The sequence below is a fragment of the Scardinius erythrophthalmus genome (genome assembly GCF_964197995.2).
Source record: "Scardinius erythrophthalmus genome assembly, chromosome: 22".
NCBI classification, from domain to species: Eukaryota; Metazoa; Chordata; class Actinopteri; order Cypriniformes; family Leuciscidae; genus Scardinius; species Scardinius erythrophthalmus.
This window is the reverse complement of record NC_138242.1, coordinates 11,018,157-11,040,190: the sequence shown is the minus strand read 5'-3', so window position 1 is coordinate 11,040,190 and position 22,034 is coordinate 11,018,157. Positions and strand designations below refer to the sequence as shown.

Here is a 22,034-nt window from a genome sequence, read left to right as displayed (position 1 = left end):
CTCTATGGATGATTTATAAACTCAGCAGGCGTGAACTCTCAGTTACCAACTATTTATTTTTGACAGTAGGCTATTGATATTTACTGAAACACTCTACAGATAATGTTTGTGCGTTAAAACATTGGAGCGTGGGGGCTGGGGGCAGTCTTTTCGACGTGTCTATAGGTTTGCCTTATGAATATTAAGTAACATTGCTGGATCTGTGAAAACGTAACTATGTAGTTTTTACATAACGTTTTTATAAATAGATCACTAATAATGTACCTGTAATTTATATGTCAGCGAAAATTTAAACGTTAGATGTTTAAATTTTGTGTGCCAACCTGCAGAACTACACAAGTATAGGCTACTTTTGCATGTAGGCCTATTAGGTTATACGACTATTGCGAGTATAAAATCATTTGTGACAGACAGCGAGGGGCGCTTCACTAACAACTGCCTGCATTTCTCTGCATGCATTAGGACACTGACAGTTTATTTATTTATTTATTTATTTATTTATTTATTTATTTATTTATCATTAACAGTTCTGATTAGATTTATTTTTATTCCCGTTTTTTTTCTTTCTTTTTTTTTACATACAGTGATATGATTTATGTAGGTCTAATATTAACGAATCTTAGTTTAGTGAAATGATAGCGTTGGAAAATCATAAGCCAACTTCACGGTAACGTAATAATATTCATTAGCCACGTCTTCACCAAAGGATCCGTGAATTCCTGTCATTTGCACTTTGTATATGGACTTGTAGACGTATAGGCTATAAGGCTATAACGCCGACTTGGCATCGAGTTATATCATAACATGAAATTAAGATCAAATTATGAAGCTTAAGGGTAAAATGTAACATGTTAAAGAATTACCAATGTTGATTTACTATACTATTTCTCTTCATATGAAAATGTATGACACACACACACACACACACGTTTTTACGTTACCTAAACACAACTCACAAAAAGCATTCTGCATTTTTAAATGTAATAGATAGATAGATAGATAGATAGATATATAGATAGATCATATAAGCTGTTTTAAATATATTTATTTATTTATTTTGCTGCCAGTGATGACAAAAGAATCAATAAAACAGCAATGATATGATAAGCATACTGTTGCGCTGTTCTCCTAAGAATGACAAAATAGTAATGCAAGACCGAATTAACAAAGCAATAATTAAGAATAAGCAAAAGATAGGCTGCAATATTTTTATAGAGATGTTATATATATATATATATATATATATATATATATATATATATATATATATATATATATATATAATGAAGAGTTCAGATGCAAAAGCCTTTAAGTGCCATCTGAAATTTTCTTCTAGAATGATCATTTTTATCAAGCTCGTATATTTAAGTTCAGTAATTTCACTTAAATGACAATTAATAGGTAATTTTCATTGCGATTTAAGTGAAATTACTTAACTTAAATATACGAGCTGGATAAAAATGATCATTCTAGAAGAAAATTTTAGACGGCACTTAGAGGTTTTTGCATCTGAACTCTTCATATATATACGTGCAATCACGAATGCGTAATGGGTAGGCTACTTGCACGTGAGTGATGAGTTTCCAGTTAATGTTTTGGCGAAATTGAATTTAAAACAGCATGCTTCGTTATTATTATGGATGAATTAATGACTATTATAATTACCTTAAGAAAACCTAATTCTTGTTGGTGAAGAATTAGGACAATTTGTAATAGCCCATAACCTTATTCTCTACAAAATGACGATTTAAACGGAAAAATAACATGCCGGTTGAGTAGTGTAGGCTACATACACGTGCAAGTGTACATACACGTACACTTGCACTGTTAATACATTCTAGGCTATTTCAAAAGCACAACCATTAAAGAAGGACGGTTAGCCTACATTTGGCCCATGGAGTGGAAAAAGTTTAACTACAATAAATATAGCCAATGGTTTCTTTCTTGTATGCCATTATTAGCCGTCAGATATGTGTTTTGGCAGAAGACTCACTTGCTATTCAAGATGCGAGTTGAATGTGATAATATTTTACAGTTCAATTATATATTTTGGAATATTTAAAAAGAGATTATTGATGTGCCTAGAGGAGTGACAGATTAGGCTACTTAATTACAAGAATCATTTACAAGAATCATTACAAGAATTAAGTCTGATTAACTAGGCTAATTTATTATTATTATTATTATTATTATTTACTAACAGAAAAAAGGCAGCTGCATTCATTTAAAGTTCGTGTCCCGAGTTATGTATCACCTGAAAATCACTTATATTTCAATGACATCAGTGATCGCCAATGGATACATAGAAAAGGTGCGTGTTTATGAGCTGCGTTGTGTTTGTTGTGTTAACGACCGGTCCGTGTTGTGTCAGCAGTGCGGCTTTTCGTTTACACACAACAGCTAATGACCTGCAGTAGATCACATTACCTCACCAACTGGACCAGTCCTGTTCTGTGACCATCAGCCTCGGATCAGTCCCAGTGAACGTCGCTTGCATAAATTTCGCTGACTACGCGTGAAATACCACACCGTCGGGTTCACGTTTAAAAGAGACTGTAATTTTCCCATTTTAACTGTAAACGCAGAGATAAAATCTGGATGTGTAAGGAAATTTTATTTATCACAAGCTGTGCTATTTCTCCCCTGTAGTCACATATTGAGCTTTCGTTTAGTCTTGTTGAGAAATGACTCGTTAGTGGAGGTGAAACGCACGGATCATGTAAAGTGAAAGCACGCAGTATCTGAGGCAGTGAGTGTGTGTCTCTCTGTGTGTAAGCCCAGCCTCCTTCTTTACATAGACACAGCAGCATTTACCTGAGACCATTACCTATGTGAAGTGCACCTGGACGGACTCACATAAACGTGGATTTTACAGGAGAAAATAAAGACGCTTTCTGGAAGTAAAGGTCTAAAGGACGTGATGTATGATCCATTTTGTAAACTGATCTAAACTCCGAGCTGAATTTTGTCTTGAAGCTGGTTTTTGATCCTTATGGTTGATATGATCCGGAGTTGACTCACATCATGTCCAAATCCTCAGATCAGTTTGACAGCTCAGATTGCGTGTGTTCATTCGGGATGAAGTTGACTTGGGATATAAACGACCCCAAGCTTCCACAGGTAAATTTTTTACATTTTATTTATTTGTTGGCAGGGCGGAATTTTACCATTTCTTTTGGAATAGCCTACATTTTCTTTCTTTTTTTTATCTCAATGTTTAAGTACCCTACAAAAGGAAATATTGATTGCCTAGCTTCTGTGTCGGTCCAATAGTCCTACTCGGAAAATACATTAAATGCCCTCTCGCTAACTAAATATGAATAGGCCTTTGTTGATGATTTATTGTTATTTTTTCCAGGAGACGAAACAGTATGATGCGTTCCAGGAGTGGACAGATGGATATGTGCGTTATATCTACAGCAGTGAAGACAAGAACGCGCAAAGACACCTGAGCGGATGGGCCATGAGGAACACTAACAATCATAACTGTCAGATCCTGAAGAAGTCCTGTCTTGGTGTGGTGGTGTGTTCACGAAACTGCTCTCTTCCAGACGGGTCCAAACTTCAGCTGAGACCGGCCATCTGTGACAAAGCACGGCAGAAACAGCAGAGTATGTTCATGAACACCCCCCCCCCCCCCACGAACAAGCAGCATCTACCAAACGAGTTAATCGTGTCAGGAACGAATCTGATAAGAAAGAACAGACATATTTTACAAAACAGGCTTGTTGTAGCGCGTAGTTCAAAATACCTTTGAAATATCTGAACAGCAAATGATCGCATTCTTATCTAATTTTTAGTTTTTTTTTCTTTCTTTTTTTTCTAGGTTTTTGGTATATGGTTTTATTGAAACAGACTAACAACTTTTACTAAAAAAAATTCTCTTATGGCATTAGGCTATGAACTTTTTTAGGAACATTTATTTAGTAGTGTAGCCTTTAGCGCAGTGACCTCTGTTAATAGACCTTACTTGCACTTCATTAAACTCACATTTCATGCTGAATTACCCTGTTCTCTCACTCATCACCTTGACTCTTTGGCTGAGTCAAAGAACCTCTTGTTTACGCTGACTTATGAATCATGTCCAATAGATAAAGCTACACATGAGAATTTCTTCAAAATAGCTAATTAAAATGGGTTGTTGGTCATTTTGTAAAAGTCTCAGTAAAACTATGTATTCGTAATGTGCCTTTGCAGAAAAGCTTTGTCTGAACTGTAACTCAGCTCTCGAGTTGATTCCGTGCCGAGGTCACAGTGGCTATCCAGTAACTAATTTTTGGAGAGTAGATGGGAAAGCCATTTTTTTCCAGGTGAGTTTGACTGTGAAGACATTTATTATTATTATTATTATTATTATTATTATTATTATTATTATTATTATTATAGTGTAGATATTGGTTTGGTGTATTTGGGAAACATATGCCAGTGATAACTTTAAATGCTTAAAAGAGACAATACAATTTTTTAACAAAATGATTGTTAAATTTGCAAATGAAATTGTAGAAATGACATCCAATTTAACTTATTGCAAAGTCAAAATATATAATTGCTGAATAAACTTGAATATTTACAGTATACCAACAAAAGTTTTTTGAAGAATCAGATCAGGTAGAAATAAGGTAATATAAGTAAACAACTCATTTTACTGTTTACAAATTATTATAAATACTTTCAAATGACAATCATCAGCTTTAATTGAATTCATTGATGTCACTGTTCAACAGAATTGTGTATTATATTTAAATATAGTTAAGGATTAAAATAGATATGATTTATGAATATTATTTTGAGAAGTTCAATTCCCTCTATGTCTGTTTTAAGGCTAAAGGAGTACATGACCACCCCAGACCAGAGAGTAAGTCGGAAACAGAGGCAAGAAGAAGTGCAGTGAAGAGAAGGATGTCTTCACCTCACTTTTCACAGAAAAGAAGACTGGTGGAGCCAGAGGTAATACACATATTCAAAAAATCTGTGACACTTAAAGTTAATCCCAAACACACATAATTCCAGGTATAGGTTAAGACTGAAAATATACTTATAGATAAACACAGTATTATTAGTTGCAGTGTAATTAGTTGTATTGCAAGATGCAATGGATTATAGTTGCCATTTATGCATTATTTGCCATATAATGCATTATGTCTCATATATTGACATTGAGATACGCAGTGCACAGTATCATACTATATCTTATTATTGTTGTTTTTACTGTAATGTGACTAATGCAAAATCTTGTAAACATCCAAAAGGCTTTAAAATATGGTCATAGAATTTATAAGTGGACGTTATCTGCTTTGAGTAACATAAATTAAGTTTTCTTTGAACAGCCATGTGATATCATGGATGAGTTATATAACACATTTGCTTTGAACATTTTTATTGTAATATCAACAAAACCATATTGCATTGTTTCAACTGTAAGAGGGTTACCAGTGAGCTTACTTATAATACATTATAGCTAAGTTATAACCACACGATTATTTGTTACGATTATTCATGAGATGTTACAACATATTAGAAGGGTTGTTACAGGGCATCATGAATGCAATAGAATACTTATTGATAGGGTTTTTTTTCTATAAGTTTCTACTATAAGAATTTGAAAATATAAGAAAAAAATATGTAAGAATAATGAAGGTCAGAAACCTCTACATTTTTGTATACAGAAGCTATCTAATAAATGTGCTGCTTACTAAAAATGAATTCAGGGGACCTGTTACCACAACTTAAATAAATGCATGGTTGCAAGTTAAAAATTCAAATTTATTGTTTTAATTAAAACTTTTAAGTTACAAACATTATTTTATTAAGTTCTGTTGACATAATTTTATATTGTGTATAAATGAAACTCAAATTTCTGTGTTCATTTTTTTTTTTTTAAATCATTCAGTCATTACAACTTACTGACCTCATGAAATTGTTTTGATAACTTAAGAACTTTATTTTTCTGATTTCCTGTTCCCAGCATGCTTTGCATAGGACTGGATAGTAGAATAAATGTTGAAATTAAGTGTTATTTTATTTATTATTACTTTATTTTTTTAAGTTAAAGTAAAGACCTGTTAGTGTTTAATGCTGTTATGTTTGACATTTAAAAGAGTTACTGGAAACTCTTAACATTACATACAAGGTAAACACTACATTGACTCTATAAGCAATGAATGCTAGTGACAAGTAATATGTTTACTTGCTCATTAAATATACATGTTAAGGCAACATTTAGCTTGTGCTATTTTAGCTGTGGATTTGAACTTAAATAGATAAGATTAAATAACTAAAACTCAAGTATTTGGCGCGATTTAATTTTTTTGAGTAATCAACTTTAAAATTTGTGTTTATGCTACAAATCTACTCAATGTAGCTTGTTGGTTGAATGTAATTTCACTCTAAGTTGTCATAACTTTTTTTGAGAGATTTGATCCAAACTGTTCTGTTAATACATTATTTTTTAGAGTGTAAATTATAATTTTAGGGGTTATGGTGCATAGAGATGTTAAACTCTTTCTGGAAGATCTCCATGTGAAGGGCCAATTGCAGAAAACTTAAATTTGATTTTCTGTCACCAGCCTGGACGTTACCACGACATGGCCTACCCAAATATTCACCAGCTCACCATGGAGGGTCCGGAGCGCTTCAGCATCATTGCAGAGTCCAATTTCCCAATACAGACCCAACACTATCCTTCGTTCCAGAATCCAGAGTCCTACAAGTTCCCTTATGACACAACAGCAGCCATGGCGGATGCACCGAGCTCACTGCAGAAACCTGCCAACCACCGTCTGTATATGACTCGCCCTCCTTGTGGGTATGACTTTGCAGTCCCAGGATACCTTGGCTCAGGGCCTTATCCAACAACACTTTATAAGGATCCTTCTAGCCCACAAACTGAGACAGATCCTAATAAGTCCATGCCTAGCCTGAGTGGGGTGTCTCATGGCACGAGTCCTTTAGGCAGCCATGAGCGAAGCTACGCAGAAACTACAGGAAAGCATCATGGCTGGAAGCAAATTCTTAGTAAAGGTGCCTATGGGGAGAGAGGAGACTACACTCAACTGCCAACCAACGCCAACCACCACTACTACAACAGTGACTACCCATGTAGGTACACAGGACCTGCCCCTGCTACCCCAGCAGCACTGCAGACCATAATAACCACAACCACAAAAGTGTCCTACCAGCCATGCCCCAAGCCATCTGTTGTCAAGTATGGAGAGAACATCTATGATGTGAAAGGCCTGTCTAACTGTAACTCAATCTTGGAAGACTCCTCTCCCAACTCTTACTCGGATCTGAAGATTCCAGAGGATTCGGGAGTGATCAAATCTGCTCTGTCGTACCAGGACACGCTCCCAGCTAAAATTGAGAGGTCTGAAAACTTTGAGGGCTATCGCTACAGTAGCTACAGCTCAAACAGTTACCCTGAAAGAATGTCGCATCCTTTCAGATACGACAGTGGGGAATTCTGAAGGACTGCAGAAAAACAGACAGGGTGCAAAACCCCCCAGAAAATCAGAGCAAGTATATGGAAATGTGTTGTTATTTATATTCAGTATTTGAGCTGTTTAAATGTCTTTAGTTGTAAAGTGATTGTAGATAACTGGTGGATTTTTGTGTTTTTGACCCATATTGATTTAATACACTGACATCAGTGTTGAGTACATTTCCATATATTCAAGTAATGTGTTTTAAAGCCATGATCGGTTATTAGCTGTTGTCCTCAAAAGAAATAAAGAACCATGTGTCAAATGAGAATTTAGGTAGGAATTTTTGAATTTGTTTCTTGATGTTCATTAAAGCTGTCTCTTTAACAAATTGAGGGCATCACAGTGTGATACTTATTCTAGAACAGATATAGTGTCATCTACAACAGGAGAAAGACACTAATCACTTTTTCTTGTTACAAGGAGACTTAAAGAATCATAATAAAATCATAATACTCATTTGGGAAAATTCAGAAAAACAGAAAAATTCGAATAGCTTTTTGGCTTTGACTCAGAGGCCACTTCTCAAAGTTCAGCATATCTCTATAACATGTCAAGTCCAAAACATGATGTAAAAGCTTATAATCATGGGATTTGTGACTGAGAGATTTTAAGACATCTGAGAGAAAGAGAACACACTCTTCATAAGCCGACAGAATCCAGGGAAGAATATTCCGCTGTCAAAAAGGGATCAAGGATAATCACAAACAATTAATCGAGTGAATGAATGAGAGAGGTGCCCTGACAGGCTACAAACCTCCAACCACTCCATACTCCATTAGACAGAGAAAAAGAGATAGAATTAAAAAGACAGATAAAATATCTGACAGCACAACAGACCAGCAACAAGACAACACAGAAATATATAAAGACAAGGAGACTGTGAACAGGCAATACGAGTGGGTGAGAGAGGCTGTAATACCTGCTGCTGACAGCATCTCTCCTCACAGCCACTTTGTAATAGACAAACACACATGAATGAACTAACACACACTTAAGCTATGTTTTCAGATGTTCTATTTAGCCTATGCAAATGCTGTATTTATTAGTGTTATACCAGTTATCAGTCGTGATTTGTTTTGTGAATAATTGTGTTTGATTAGTGTATCTGCTTGAATGGAAAAATGAAACAAACGAAACATTAGTCAGACATTGTTATTGTTCTTGAGAAAAAATACAAACTTTCATTTCTCATCTTTGCACAATTATTTTGCAGTTCAAGTCAAATACATATAAACTGTTACCTGGGTCATTCCTGTTATGCTGCAACTTTTGAAATCTGTAACTTTTTTTAAAATAATATTGTTGTGTTTTAAATTAGGAAGTATTTCAATAAAAAGATATATCAGACTTTGATAAATACTCTATGGGCAAACTCAGATTATTTACACAATAATAAGAAAATTAAACTTAAAAAGCTGATAAATTCATTTTATGAAAATTACATGAAAATTACACAAATATGAAACTCCTTGAATAATATTAGAAAACACTTTTGATAGTAAAATCTCACCCCATGTTCACTTAATGTATTGTGATTATATATGAACTAATTTGCATTAAATATTTTATTTATATTTTATTCCTTATTTATCAGGAAACATCAGGAAACATTCCACCAAACAGAATCGCATAATGTCTGCTTTTAAACAGATACACTTAAAAAGTAACTCTTACCAAATAGGGATTTGTTTGTTAACATTAGTTATCTTGAACTAACAATCAACAATAATTCTACTGCATTTATTAATCTTAGTGAATGCTAATCTTAGCATTCACTAATACATTTTTAAAATCAAACAATGTATCTGTCAACATTGGTAAATGCACTGTGAACTAACATAAACAATGATAATTTGTATTAACTATTAAGAAAGGTTAAATGCAGTAAAAACATTGTTTATTGTTAGTTCATGTTTGTTAAGGCATTAATTAATGTTAACAAATGAGATCTTATTGGAAAGTGTTACCTAAAGTGTTTCTACACTTTAAAAAAAAAAAAACTTTACGAATTTCAATTGTATAGTCAAATTTCACCAAATTGAATTGAATAATTGTATTGATGAACTTTAAACACATTTTCATTTTTTAAATACAAATTCAAACTGAAATGGTCCGTTCCCTTGTTCCTAAGGTTTATACAAAATGAGGTAACACTACAATAAGGTTCATTAGTTAGCATTAGTTAATGTATTTACTAACATGAACTAACCATGAGCAATACATTTGTTACTGTATTTATTAATCTTTGTTAACGTTACAGCTGTTTAAAATACAGCTGTTTATTGTTTGTTCATGTTAGTTGCAGTGCTAATGTTAACTAATACAACTTTTGATATTAATAGTGTATTAGTAAATGTTGAAATTGACATTAACAAAGATGCTGTAGAAGTGCAGTTCATTATTAATGTTAACTAATGTACAGTAGTTAACTGGTATTAATGTAAAAATTGTAATTTAAATTTAAAACGTATTGTTATTAAACTCTTATACAAAATATTTTATTAAAGTTAATTTATTTATTTTTTTACTCATTTAAAATTCTTAATCCAAAATATGAATAATATAAGGATGGACTATCCAATTCATTTTGATAGAATTATAAATACAATTGGAATTCGTAAATCTTAAAAACAGGCTGATTTTTCATTTTTTTTTATTTTTTTGAGTGTACAGTAACTAAACAGTTCAACATTGTTTACAACATTTAAAGGAATGAACCAGCTAATGGCTTTTACAGATGTATCTGAAGAGAGAAAAGATTTGTAAAAAAAAAAAAAAAAAAAATTGAGTCTCTGTGTTTGTGTGACAGGAGCCATTTCACTAAAGATTAGCTTGTAATATGATGCAGAAAATGACAAAATGTTTAGCCCTCTTTGTCAAAAATAGGCAAGACAAATGTTTAAACATTCTTTTAATAAAAATAATGAAAAATCCATATCCGCTCTATGTATGTATTTTGTTGTTACATCTTTGTCACTTCTATTATTTCTGCTCTAGCCATCATAATCTGCTGCTAACTTCAAGCCACCGCATGTTTACAAACAGTGCATGGAGATAGGCCAGACTCAAAGCAGCTGCATGATAATCTCTGGAACCATAGAGAACTTCAAAGACACGTTTACGAGTGGCACCACATCCCTGAGTGATCAGAGACAGGCTGGGCTTTGGACTTCACTGCATATGACACCCATATCTGCTTTGGTGCTTTTGAGATATACAAGACTGCAGTAAATGTTTGAAACTTAAGAGCCCAAATCAGACTGGAGCTGGACCTTTAAAAGAGATATTGCACACTGTTGTTTTAAATACTACGGTGACGCATTGCTGCCACATACATATTATTTTTCCCCTCAATTATGTCGTAATAACGAGATCTTATGTCGTTTTAACGACATCTTTTCTCGTAATAACGAGATCTTATGTCGTTTTAACGACATCTTTTCTCGTAATAACGAGATCTTATGTCGTTTTAACGACATCTTTTTCTCGTAATAACGAGATCTTATGTCGTTAAAACGACATCTTTTTCTCGTAATAACGAGATGTTATGTCGTTAAAACGACATCCTTTTTTGCCCTTATAAGGGCATGTGTTATCATGTACAAAATATGCCTTTATACACATAAAATTGACAGCTATATCGCGCCTTTATCACACGTTCAAAAAGCTTGAGGAAATAGTAGGCTAGTAGCCCCCAATCATGCAAAATTAATCATTGAGGCTCTTTTTGAAAATATATTTTAAATAGGCCTGTAAGTTTTTTTTATATATATATTATATATAAGATTTATTTTTGTTAATAGGCTATATCTTCATTCATTACCTAGAGATATAATTAAACAAAAAGTAGTCAAAACACATCTAAAAGAAAATTTTACAACATTGTGTTCTTATTTTGCTTAATTAACGAAATGTCAATCTTCGCCTTTATAACAGAAGATACAATACAAAATACAATACAATACAATATTATTTTACAATACAATACAACAGAAGATACAATACAATACAAAAATCTTCAAGATACAGCCTACAATCTTCACATGTATAACGGATTGTCACCTTATAAACAGTCCTTTGTGTGGTGGACTAAGCAATGCTATATAGAAATATATGGTTAGTATCTTAATTTAAATTTTATTTTATTATTTTATTAGTTCATTAATTATGCTAACTCAGCTAATTAAATGTGACGAGCTGGATACTAATTACTAATGAAATAATGTCAATGTACAAAAGGCCTGCTATGAATCCAACATGTATATAGTTAACATGGGAACATTGCTTATTACGTCCAGTAGGTGGCAGCCTGCCCTTACTCAAGTTCACTGCAAGGGTTGCATCAGCCGCGACGCAGAATGCGTTATGAGGAAATGAACAGAATCTCCGGTTAGGTGTGGACTGTTAGTGCTTGATTACTGAGAAATTTACCCTCTTCTCATTATTCCTGAGTAGTTTCAGGCTACGTTTACACGTAGGTGGCTATTTTCATAAACAGACATTTCACCCCTCTTCGTTTTCAAAAATAACATCGTGCACACGAACCTGTGTATATGCTGTCAAGAGCATGCCAAACCTGTAGGTAGCAGTGTAACGAGAAGCTCAAGCCCACCTTAGCCAATCAGAATCCCGAAAATAGTCACATTCTGTGATGTCGCTACCTAAAACTCCGGTTTTCTCTGTTTACATGCAAACGTGCAAACGAAGATTTTCAAAATCTCCACTCTGGCCGGAGTTTTTAGAAAGAATCGGTTTCATTGGCGAATCCTCCGTTTGCGTGTAAACGAAGGGCGCAAACGAAGGGAAATGTCTCCGTTTTTCAAAATAACCATGTACGTGTAAACGGGGCCTCAGTTGGTGTGCGTCGATGACGATATGTAAGTGCACTGTTTACGAATGTTTCTTTGAGAGTTTCTAGTAGCTATTTAACATTGTCATATGTGCTGTTGATTCATTCTAATGCTAAGCTAATTATGACGTTCGTGAAAGACATACATAGTGTACAATTTGTCAAGCATTAAGTGATTATTCTTTTCTATATGCTCACTGTAATGATGTAACAGCTCCAACTGATTGCTTTATGGGAATTGTTGTTCTCTTTTGATTATATTCTGATAGTATTGTTCTGATGTTCTAGCTTATGAGCATACTGTTGTACTAATTGGGATAATATTATTGCAGTTAGTAATTATTCCTTCTCTCTGTTTATTTAGAACCACACAAACACATACAGAGAGCTACTGAATTGCATATTATTTATATTGCAAACCAAAGGAAGAAATACCTGTATGCCATACCGTGCTGATTGCTGTTTGTTATACCAACTATTGAAGTAAACCTATATCAACCTGGTTCTGTCTTCCTGAGTCGTGACTGACATCGTGTAGCGAATGCAACATATTACCACCTGATTGAGTCACAACTAAACCTTCCTAACAATTGGTCCTTCGAGCCGGATGTGATTTGCTACAGTGACAGTATGGTTGATGAGTATCAAAGAGGAACTGTTCCAGAGTATGTAAGGCCAAACCGCCAGAAACGTCATCCCGCTTACCTGGATGATTTTGAAGTGGACTATGGAGGTTGTCAACCAGGTAACAAACATCCTCAGCACTTAAGCACAGCACGGTATGAGCACAGACGAGAACAGGAATCCAGTGGGAGCAAAGGAGGTATACAACAGATGGCACCTCGTACTCCACCTAGAGACATTAACCAGTCATCAGAGTCGACATCATATCCTTACCTTCCGGATTCAAGGCCACAATCCTTTGCAGCCCCACAGTATCGGACTGCTGCCATGGATCTGCCTGAGGCCTCTACTCCTGTCCATGAGCAATCAGCTAACGTTATGCCTGACCCCCACATCAAGCCCACAGGTCGACTATGTACCAGTGCTCCGCCTAGATCTGCCACTCTTGACTTGCATGCTTCTCCTTCATATGTGGTTTCCCCAGATCCTTATTCACCACAAGCAGGGACTCCACGTTATTCCTTCAGTGGCATGAGTCGTAGTGCTATGGACCCCAATTATCCCTTGCAGCAGCCTAGAGCTTCCCCTACTGACCAACATAGTGCTGCAGACATGATGGTTATGATTGATAAAATGATGGGTCAGTTACAGATCATGAAAGATGAAGTAGCGTCAAAGCATGACACCCCTAGAGGACCAACACCCAATCGTCCGCAGCCTTATAAAGAGCCACCACCTGTGCATTATGAATACCCTGACTCACAGTGGTACGCACATCCACCGCAGTATGTTGCAGATCGATCTGGGCCATATGACCGATTCCAGAGCAGCTACGAGCCTGTCACTAGATTAAAGAGCGATATGTACCACCATCCAAGGCCACTACCTGTTCAAAGACCAAAGCCTTACTGGTTAGAGTAACCTTCCATTCAGTTTAGAGAGTCAGCTGCAGAATATCGAGGTCCTAAGCCCAGTATACCTTACCTTGTGCATACAGATCCAAGTGAGCTTGCACGTCTGAAGCTTGCTTTGCACAATCTGCTACCTGAGGATGGGTCAGAGTTGTTTAAGTATCAAATTTTGGTGGATCATCTGCAGTTGGAAGATGCTAGACTGATTGCAGATTCTTTCCTCAACTCTCCATATCCTTATACCGAGACAATGAACGCCTTGACAGAGAAATTCGGTAAGCCTCATCAACTTGCATTGAATAAGATTGCTAGAGTAATGGACGCGCCAGATGTCCGTCCAGGAGACCCAGAAGCCTTTGAAAGGTTTGCATTACAAATTCAAGCCCTTGTATGACTGCTGAAATCCTTAGGACCAGATGGGGATGCTGAATTGATGTGTGGGTCCCACGTAGTTTGCCTGCTGACCAAGTTACCACCTGATTTAAGAGCTACCTTCAGGAGACAAATGCTACCTCATCATGCTTCAACCTTTACACTTACAGAGTTCTCCAAATGGTTGCAGTCTGAATCGTGGTGTCAAAATAGTGATTTGGTGGGAAACATTCAGCTAAAAGGATGGACAAAGCAAAGAATTGAGAAACGCAAAGAGCAAAGGACAAGACCAGCTACTGTACTGGATGGAGCAGGCAGTTTCACCCCAAATAGTACTTCCTCTCCAGTCAAAGCAGCCACTTCACCAGAGAGGCAGGTGAAAAGTAAAGCCTTTTGTCCCTACTGTGAGAATACAGACCATTTCCTCAGTCAGTGCCTCAACTTTCAACAGCTCACGACTGAACAAGTGAAAACCTGGATTCAAACAAACAAGCGCTGTTGGAAGTGTGGAAGGACACATTTAGCTGCACAGTGCAATCTGAAAAAACCCTGCAATAAATGTAGAGGTAAACATTTGCTCATACTCCATGACATCAATTACAAGGTCGTCAAAGATACTGTGCCAGCATCAAGTTCCACAGCTGAAACGTTATATCTGGACAGACCTGGAACAGATGACCGGGTCCTGCTGAAAGTAGTCAGAGTTCTGTTGAGATATAAGAACCGCACCTATGCTATCCTTGATGATGGATCCGAACGCACCATCTTGTTACTTGCTGCAGCTCAGCAACTGAATCTGAAAGGTGATGAAGAGGAGTTATCTATTAGAACCATCCATCAGAAAGTGTCACGTTTACAAGGCTCAACAGTTTCATTCAGCATATCTCCAGTGGCGCAACCACATAAGACGTACCATATCAAGCAAGCCTTTACTGCGGATCAGCTGGGATTATCTAACCAATCCTATCCGATGGAGGCACTCGTAAGCAAGTACAAACACCTGAAGGGTCTTCCCATTCAGTCCTTTGAGAAGATTCACCCACTCCTTCTGATTGGTGCCGATCAGCCTCATTTAATCACCCCAATTGAGCCAGTTCATCTTGGACCACCTGGCGGGCCAGCCGCCATCAGGACAAGACTGGGTTGGACACTACAGGGTCCAGCAAAGCTCCTTCTGAATCCTCTGAATCCTCATCAGATCCTTTTCACATCGGTGTCATCCAGGCAAACAGAGCTAATAAGAAATGTTGTGAAGTTATGGGAACTGGACATTCTTCCGTACCGTAATGAGAAATCGGTTACTCGCTCCAGGGAGGATCAAACAGCTCTTGAACTCCTGAACAAAGGAACTATCAGAGTTGACATAAACGGTGTCCAGAGGTATGCTACCCCCCTGTTACGTAAAGCCAACATGGCTTGTCTTAACGCCTCTCAAGAAGCAGTAATGCCACACCTTCGGAGAACTGAACAACATCTCTGGAAAGATCCTAAACGTGCAGCAACCTACTCTGTTGAAATCAAGAAACTAGTGGATGAAGGGTATGTAGCCAAACTGGATCCAGATAAAGCACCCCAGAGCCATGAAAGGTGGTTCATACCACATCATATGGTCACCCACAATGACAAAAATCGACTGGTCTTCAACTGCTCGTTCCAGTACAAGGGGATGAACTTAAACGAATCCCTAATTCCTGGCCCAGTGCTTGGTCCATCACTCCTTGGAGTCCTGATAAGATTCAGAGAGCATTCCGTTGCTGTGAGTGGGGATGTGAAGGGAATGTTCCATCAAGTCCGACTTCTGGAACAGGACAGACCTATCCTGCGGTTTCTTTGGAGAGATATGGAACGAGACAGGGAAGCGGACGTTTATGAATGGCGGGTGCTCCCATTTGGCACTACTTGCAGCCCCTGCTGCGCTTCCTATGCACTGCACAAACATGTCCTTGACAACACAGAGACAGGTGATAACCTACAATTCACTATACAAAAGAGCTTCTATGTTGATAACTGTCTCCAGAGCCTGAACACAGCTGATGAGGCCAGAGGGCTGATTAACCGTCTCAGGGAGTTACTGGCAGGTGGAGGATTCAATATCCGACAGTGGGCCTCAAATCAACCTAGTGTAGTAAGTGATCTACCCAACGAAGCTCAGTCTACCAGCACTGAACTGTGGTTGTCTCAAAGAGAAACCGAAGTTCCTGAATCCACTCTAGGTCTGCACTGGCATTGCCCCACCGACACTCTTAGGTACAAGCACCGTCCCCTAGAGTATGGAAAGCCCATCATGCGCAATTTATATCGAGTTCTTGCCAGTCAGTATGACCCATTGGGCTTCATTCTACCATACACAACCAGAGCAAAAATCCTCATCCAAAAACTGTGGGCTAAGCCGAGAGAATGGGATGATCCTTTATTCCCTGATGAACTCTTGGAGAACTGGCTGCAGTGGGAAGACGAACTCAAAGCACTTTCCACTATTACTTTCCCTAGATGCTATGTGACTCCAGAAATGGATAATTCCTCTGTCGTAAGAGAAATACATGTGTTCTGTGACGCATCAGAAAGAGCCTATGGTGCAGTCTCATACCTGAGAACGGAGAATAGTCAAGGCAAGGTACAGTTAGCATTCCTACTTGCACGCTCCAGAGTTGCACCCAAGAAACAGTTGTCCATTCCCAGACTTGAACTCTGCGCAGCACTCTGCGGAGCCCAGTTAGCGGAATTGCTAAGGAAGGAACTTACACTTGAGTATCAGAACATCACCTTGTGGTCTGATTCAACCACAGTGCTGAGTTGGTTGCATTCAGATTCGTGCCGGTTTAAAGTCTTTGTTGGCACCAGGATCACAGAAATACAAGAAACAACAAACCCACAGGATTGGAGGTACGTTGACTCGGCTCAGAATCCTGCTGATGACTTAACGAGGGGAAAACGTCTTGAGGATCTAGCCAGACCAAACAGATGGAGTAATGGACCCCCTTTCTCTTAATGCACCCTGATCAATGGCCTAAGTGTCCTGGTAACAGCTCCTTAGAAGGTGAATCAGAGTTGCGTAAGTCAATGTTCTGTGCCCTCAATGTAGTGACCTCCGACTCAGAGATTCCTGATGCCAGCCAGTATACAGACTACAGAGAATTACTGGAAGCTACTGCACAATATGTTCATGGGGCGGCAAATGGAGAGCCACTAACAGCTGCAGATTTCCTACAAGCAGAAATACTTCAGTGGAGAACATCTCAGCAAGATAGTTTTCTCTGTGACATCCAATGCCTGAAACAAGGTAAACCTCTTCTTTCAAACAGTAAACTGCTCACTTTGTGTCCAGAGCTGGACAAAGAAATGGATGTAATTCGAGTGGGAGGAAGACTTCGACGAGCTGAGGCACTCGACATTGCCACGAAGCACCCAATTGTCCTTGATCCCAGTCATGCCCTTACCAAGCTTATAATCCGAGACTACGATCAGCAGTTAAGACATCCTGGCTCAGAGAGAGTTCTAGCTGAAATTAGAAGGAAGTTTTGGATTCTGCGTGGTAGAGAGGCTATCCGAAATCACCAATTCCGATGCACTGACTGTAGGAGATGGAGAGCTAAACCAGAAATCCCACAAATGTCAGAATTGCCTGTGGCTCGACTTCAGCTATTTAAGCCTGCATTTTATTCCACGGGAATGGATTGCTTCGGGCCCTTCTCAGTTAAGATTGGAAGGAGAGTGGAGAAAAGATGGGGAATAATTTGGAAGTGTTTAACGACCAGATGTGTCCATCTTGACATATTATCAAGTATTGACACTGATTCTTTCCTCATGGCATTTAGGAGATTTGTGGCTCATAGAGGAACTCCTTTTGAGCTGTGGTCTGACCAAGGGACAAATTTTAAGGGAGGGGAGAGAGAGTTGCAGGAAGCATTCAAAATGATGTCACCTGAACTACAGCAAAGCAGAAAGTTCGCTTTCACTTCAACCCACCTGGAGCTCCTCATTTCGGAGGAGTATGGGAACGTGAGATACGATCTGTAAAATCAGCTCTGTATGCTTCTGTTGGTGCTCAATCGGTGACAGAGGAAGTCCTCAGGACAGTGTTAATTGAGGTAGAGGGAATACTGAACTCCAAGCCTCTTGGATACCTATCCTCTGACGTCTCAGACACTGATCCTATTACTCCAAATCACCTTCTTATGGGGCGGCTGGATGGCTCGCTCCCACAAGTTGTATACCCGCAGAGCGAAATGATCAGTCGTAAACGATGGCGCCACAGTCAAATCCTCACAGACTTATTCTGGTCCTCATTCATTAAGTACTACCTACCAAATGTGCAGACCCGATCTAAATGGCAGAAAGACGTTGAGGACATGGCCGTTGGGAATGTTGTTATGCTGGTAGACCCTCAATTGCCTAGAGCTATGTGGTTAATCGGAAAGGTCACCAAGGTCATGCCAAGTGCAGATGGGCATATCCGAGCTGCAGATGTGCTAATCAATGGACGAACCTATACCAGACCAGTGGCTAGAATGATTGTACTTCCTGCTATCCCTGACGACACAGAAACCTCATAATTGTAGACCATTTATCAGGGACAAATTTAGTTCCTAATTTTGGGGGCGGCTGTACAAAAGGCCTGCTATGAATCCAACATGTATATAGTTAACATGGGAACATTGCTTATTACGTCCAGTAGGTGGCAGCCTGCCCTTACTCAAGTTCACTGCAAGGGTTGCATCAGCCGCGACGCAGAATGCGTTATGAGGAAATGAACAGAATCTCCGGTTAGGTGTGGACTGTTAGTGCTTGATTACTGAGAAATTTACCCTCTTCTCATTATTCCTGAGTAGTTTCAGTTGGTGTGCGTCGATGACGATATGTAAGTGCACTGTTTACGAATGTTTCTTTGAGAGTTTCTAGTAGCTATTTAACATTGTCATATGTGCTGTTGATTCATTCTAATGCTAAGCTAATTATGACGTTCGTGAAAGACATACATAGTGTACAATTTGTCAAGCATTAAGTGATTATTCTTTTCTATATGCTCACTGTAATGATGTAACAGCTCCAACTGATTGCTTTATGGGAATTGTTGTTCTCTTTTGATTATATTCTGATAGTATTGTTCTGATGTTCTAGCTTATGAGCATACTGTTGTACTAATTGTGATAATATTATTGCAGTTAGTAATTATTCCTTCTCTCTGTTTATTTAGAACCACACAAACACATACAGAGAGCTACTGAATTGCATATTAATTATATTGCAAACCAAAGGAAGAAATACCTGTATGCCATACCGTGCTGATTGCTGTTTGTTATACCAACTATTGAAGTAAACCTATATCAACCTGGTTCTGTCTTCCTGAGTCGTGACTGACATCCTGTAGCGAATGCAACATATTACCACCTGATTGAGTCACAACTAAACCTTCCTAACAGTCAAATATTAAATGTAGGCTATTGATTAGAGTTGCCATAGACTAAAGGATTTTTCTAGTCATTAATTTAAGCAATTAGGACTAATCGCACGTTTATATTCAACCCTGGGTGCATGTAGGCTATAGCCTATATTCCGCGCTCAAGCGCATGCAACTTGCCGCAAAGCACCAGCAAAAGTAGGCTAATGAATCAGTGTAGGCTGCCTGCAAACATATCTCCATACATCTCCGCTGTAATGTAGCCTAGATGCGCCTTTATTACGGACAGGATTACTTAATCAGATAGTAGCCTACCGTATTTGCTTTCGATTGGATTTTTTTTTCGTTGGTGGACATTTTTTTTATTAACTTTATAGTTATATTTCTCATGTCTGTGAGGCTTGTTTATACACTGTTTGTCAGTTCATTTTTGAGGCGCGCTCCAATTCACAGAGATCATGAAAGCGCGCCCTGTTCGTTTTATTTTGTTTTACAAAGGCACACCGTTTTCTTGTTGTTGTGAGTTTACACAAATAAAAGTAGTTGCGACTGATGTATTATTATGTTCTGTACGACCAGAAATGATGGAGTATTTTAAGTTGTTTCCACTGTTGATAGGAAAATGCGAGTGATGGCACCGGCGCCTTCATCCATGTCATATTGCGCGCTCCACACTCCGCACAAACACTTGGATATGCGCTTCATAATAGCAAACATTTATCTAGGTTAACGTTAGAGCGAGCGGTCATGCCAGACGGATAATCCTCTTCATGTTTAACTAATCAAATTCTGTTGCATTTTATTGCGCCAGTTTGAAAAGGGCGGCTGAAACATTAGCCTACAGATAAACGCCCAACGCTGGTGTTTTTCTTTAAACAAATTCGTTTAGACTTTAAAATAAATATTGTTGGGCTAATTAATGCCACAATAATTTGTTTATTTTATTGGCTAATTGTATTTTTCATTTTTGTTTTGCATTGAATACCATTGAATGTTTTCATTGAATGCATTGAATATTCGCTGTGCACCGCAATACCACCCTCCCAAAGACACGTTAAGAGCCACCTATTTTCTTTATAATAAAGGGAAGGAAAACGCTTAATGTATAATTAAATGCATTGCGTTCATATTCTTTATAACTGAAGCGTTTTCTTTATTATAAGGGTGTATTATTCCATTAAAAAATGACTGTTTATAAGGTGACAATCCGTTATACATCTTGAAGATTTTTGTATTTTATTGTATCTTCTTATAAAGACGAAGATTGACATTTCGTTAATTAAACAAAATAAGAACACAATGTTGTATAAAATAAACAACTCAGGCTATGTTCTGTTAGATGTGTTTTGAATACTTTTTGTTTAATTATATCTCTAGGTAATGAAGATATAGCCTATTAACAAAAATAAATCTTATTAGGCCTATATAATATATCATATTAAAAAAACTTAGCCTATATAAAATATATTTTTAAAAAGGGCCTCATTGATTAATTTTGCATGATTGGGGGCTGCTACTATTTGCTTAAGCTTTTTGAACGTGTGATAAAGGCGCGATAGGCTTTCAATTGTATGTGGATAAAGGCATATTTTGTACATGACACATGTCCTTATAAGGGCAAAAAAAGATGTCGTTTTAACGACATAATATCTCGTTATTACGAGAAAAAGATGTCGTTTTAACGACATAAGATCTCGTTATTACGAGAAAAAGATGTCGTTTTAACGACATAAGATCTCGTTATTACGAGAAAAGATGTCGTTAAAATGACATAAGATCTCGTTATTACGAGAAAAGATGTCGTTAAAACGACATAAGATATCGTTATTACGACATAATTTGGGGGAAAAAATAGTGGCAGCAATGCGTCACCGTAAAATGCAACTCAACATGGTGCTGAACATGTTGAAGTCATGGGTTTGATTCTCAGGAAATACTTGTTAAATGTCTAACTTTAATATTGCTTTTGATAAAAAAGAATGTGGCAATGCCTCGACAGATTTCATTATCCTGATCTGTCAATAATGGTTGAAGATTATTCTGTATAAATTTTAAAACAATTGAAACCATGAGTAGGAATAAATATGAATTTTCAATCACATTTGTTACAGGCAGATGCCCTTCCTGTTTCATGGTCGAATTTCACCAAATACAGGAATGATGGGTTGTTGTTGTTTAAAAAAAAAAAAAAAAACAGTTCCATGTAATAACTTTGATACTCATGCTTTTCTTTTAGAATGTTATGGTGTTTAGTTCTCGCTTACATTTAAATTAAACATTATGGCAATTATAAAATAAACATTTTATATTACTTTCACATCAATTGTATCAATATCTTATTAATTTAACATGATAGCCTGACAGTCACAACAACAGTCTCTCTCTCTCTCTCTCTC

General features: G+C 37.4%; 1 protein-coding gene across 2 annotated transcripts; it reads left to right on the top strand.

Moving 5' to 3' along the window:
* Position 1: 1 nt before the first annotated feature.
* On the top strand, positions 2-7,806 carry gcm2 (glial cells missing transcription factor 2; the record flags this gene model as incomplete). Of its 2 annotated transcripts, XM_081352272.1 has the most annotated exons (7): positions 2-165; positions 2,799-2,922; positions 3,041-3,120; positions 3,359-3,611; positions 4,198-4,310; positions 4,822-4,947; positions 6,567-7,806. In XM_081352272.1, 5 exons carry the CDS (start codon positions 3,079-3,081, stop codon positions 7,464-7,466), a joined length of 1,434 nt encoding a protein of 477 aa, XP_081208398.1. The 2 variants fall into 2 exon arrangements, with proteins under 2 accessions (XP_081208398.1, XP_081208397.1); XM_081352271.1 differs by lacking the exons at positions 2-165; positions 2,799-2,922 and having other exon boundaries at positions 3,025-3,120; positions 6,567-7,466.
* Positions 7,807-22,034: the final 14,228 nt, after the last annotated feature.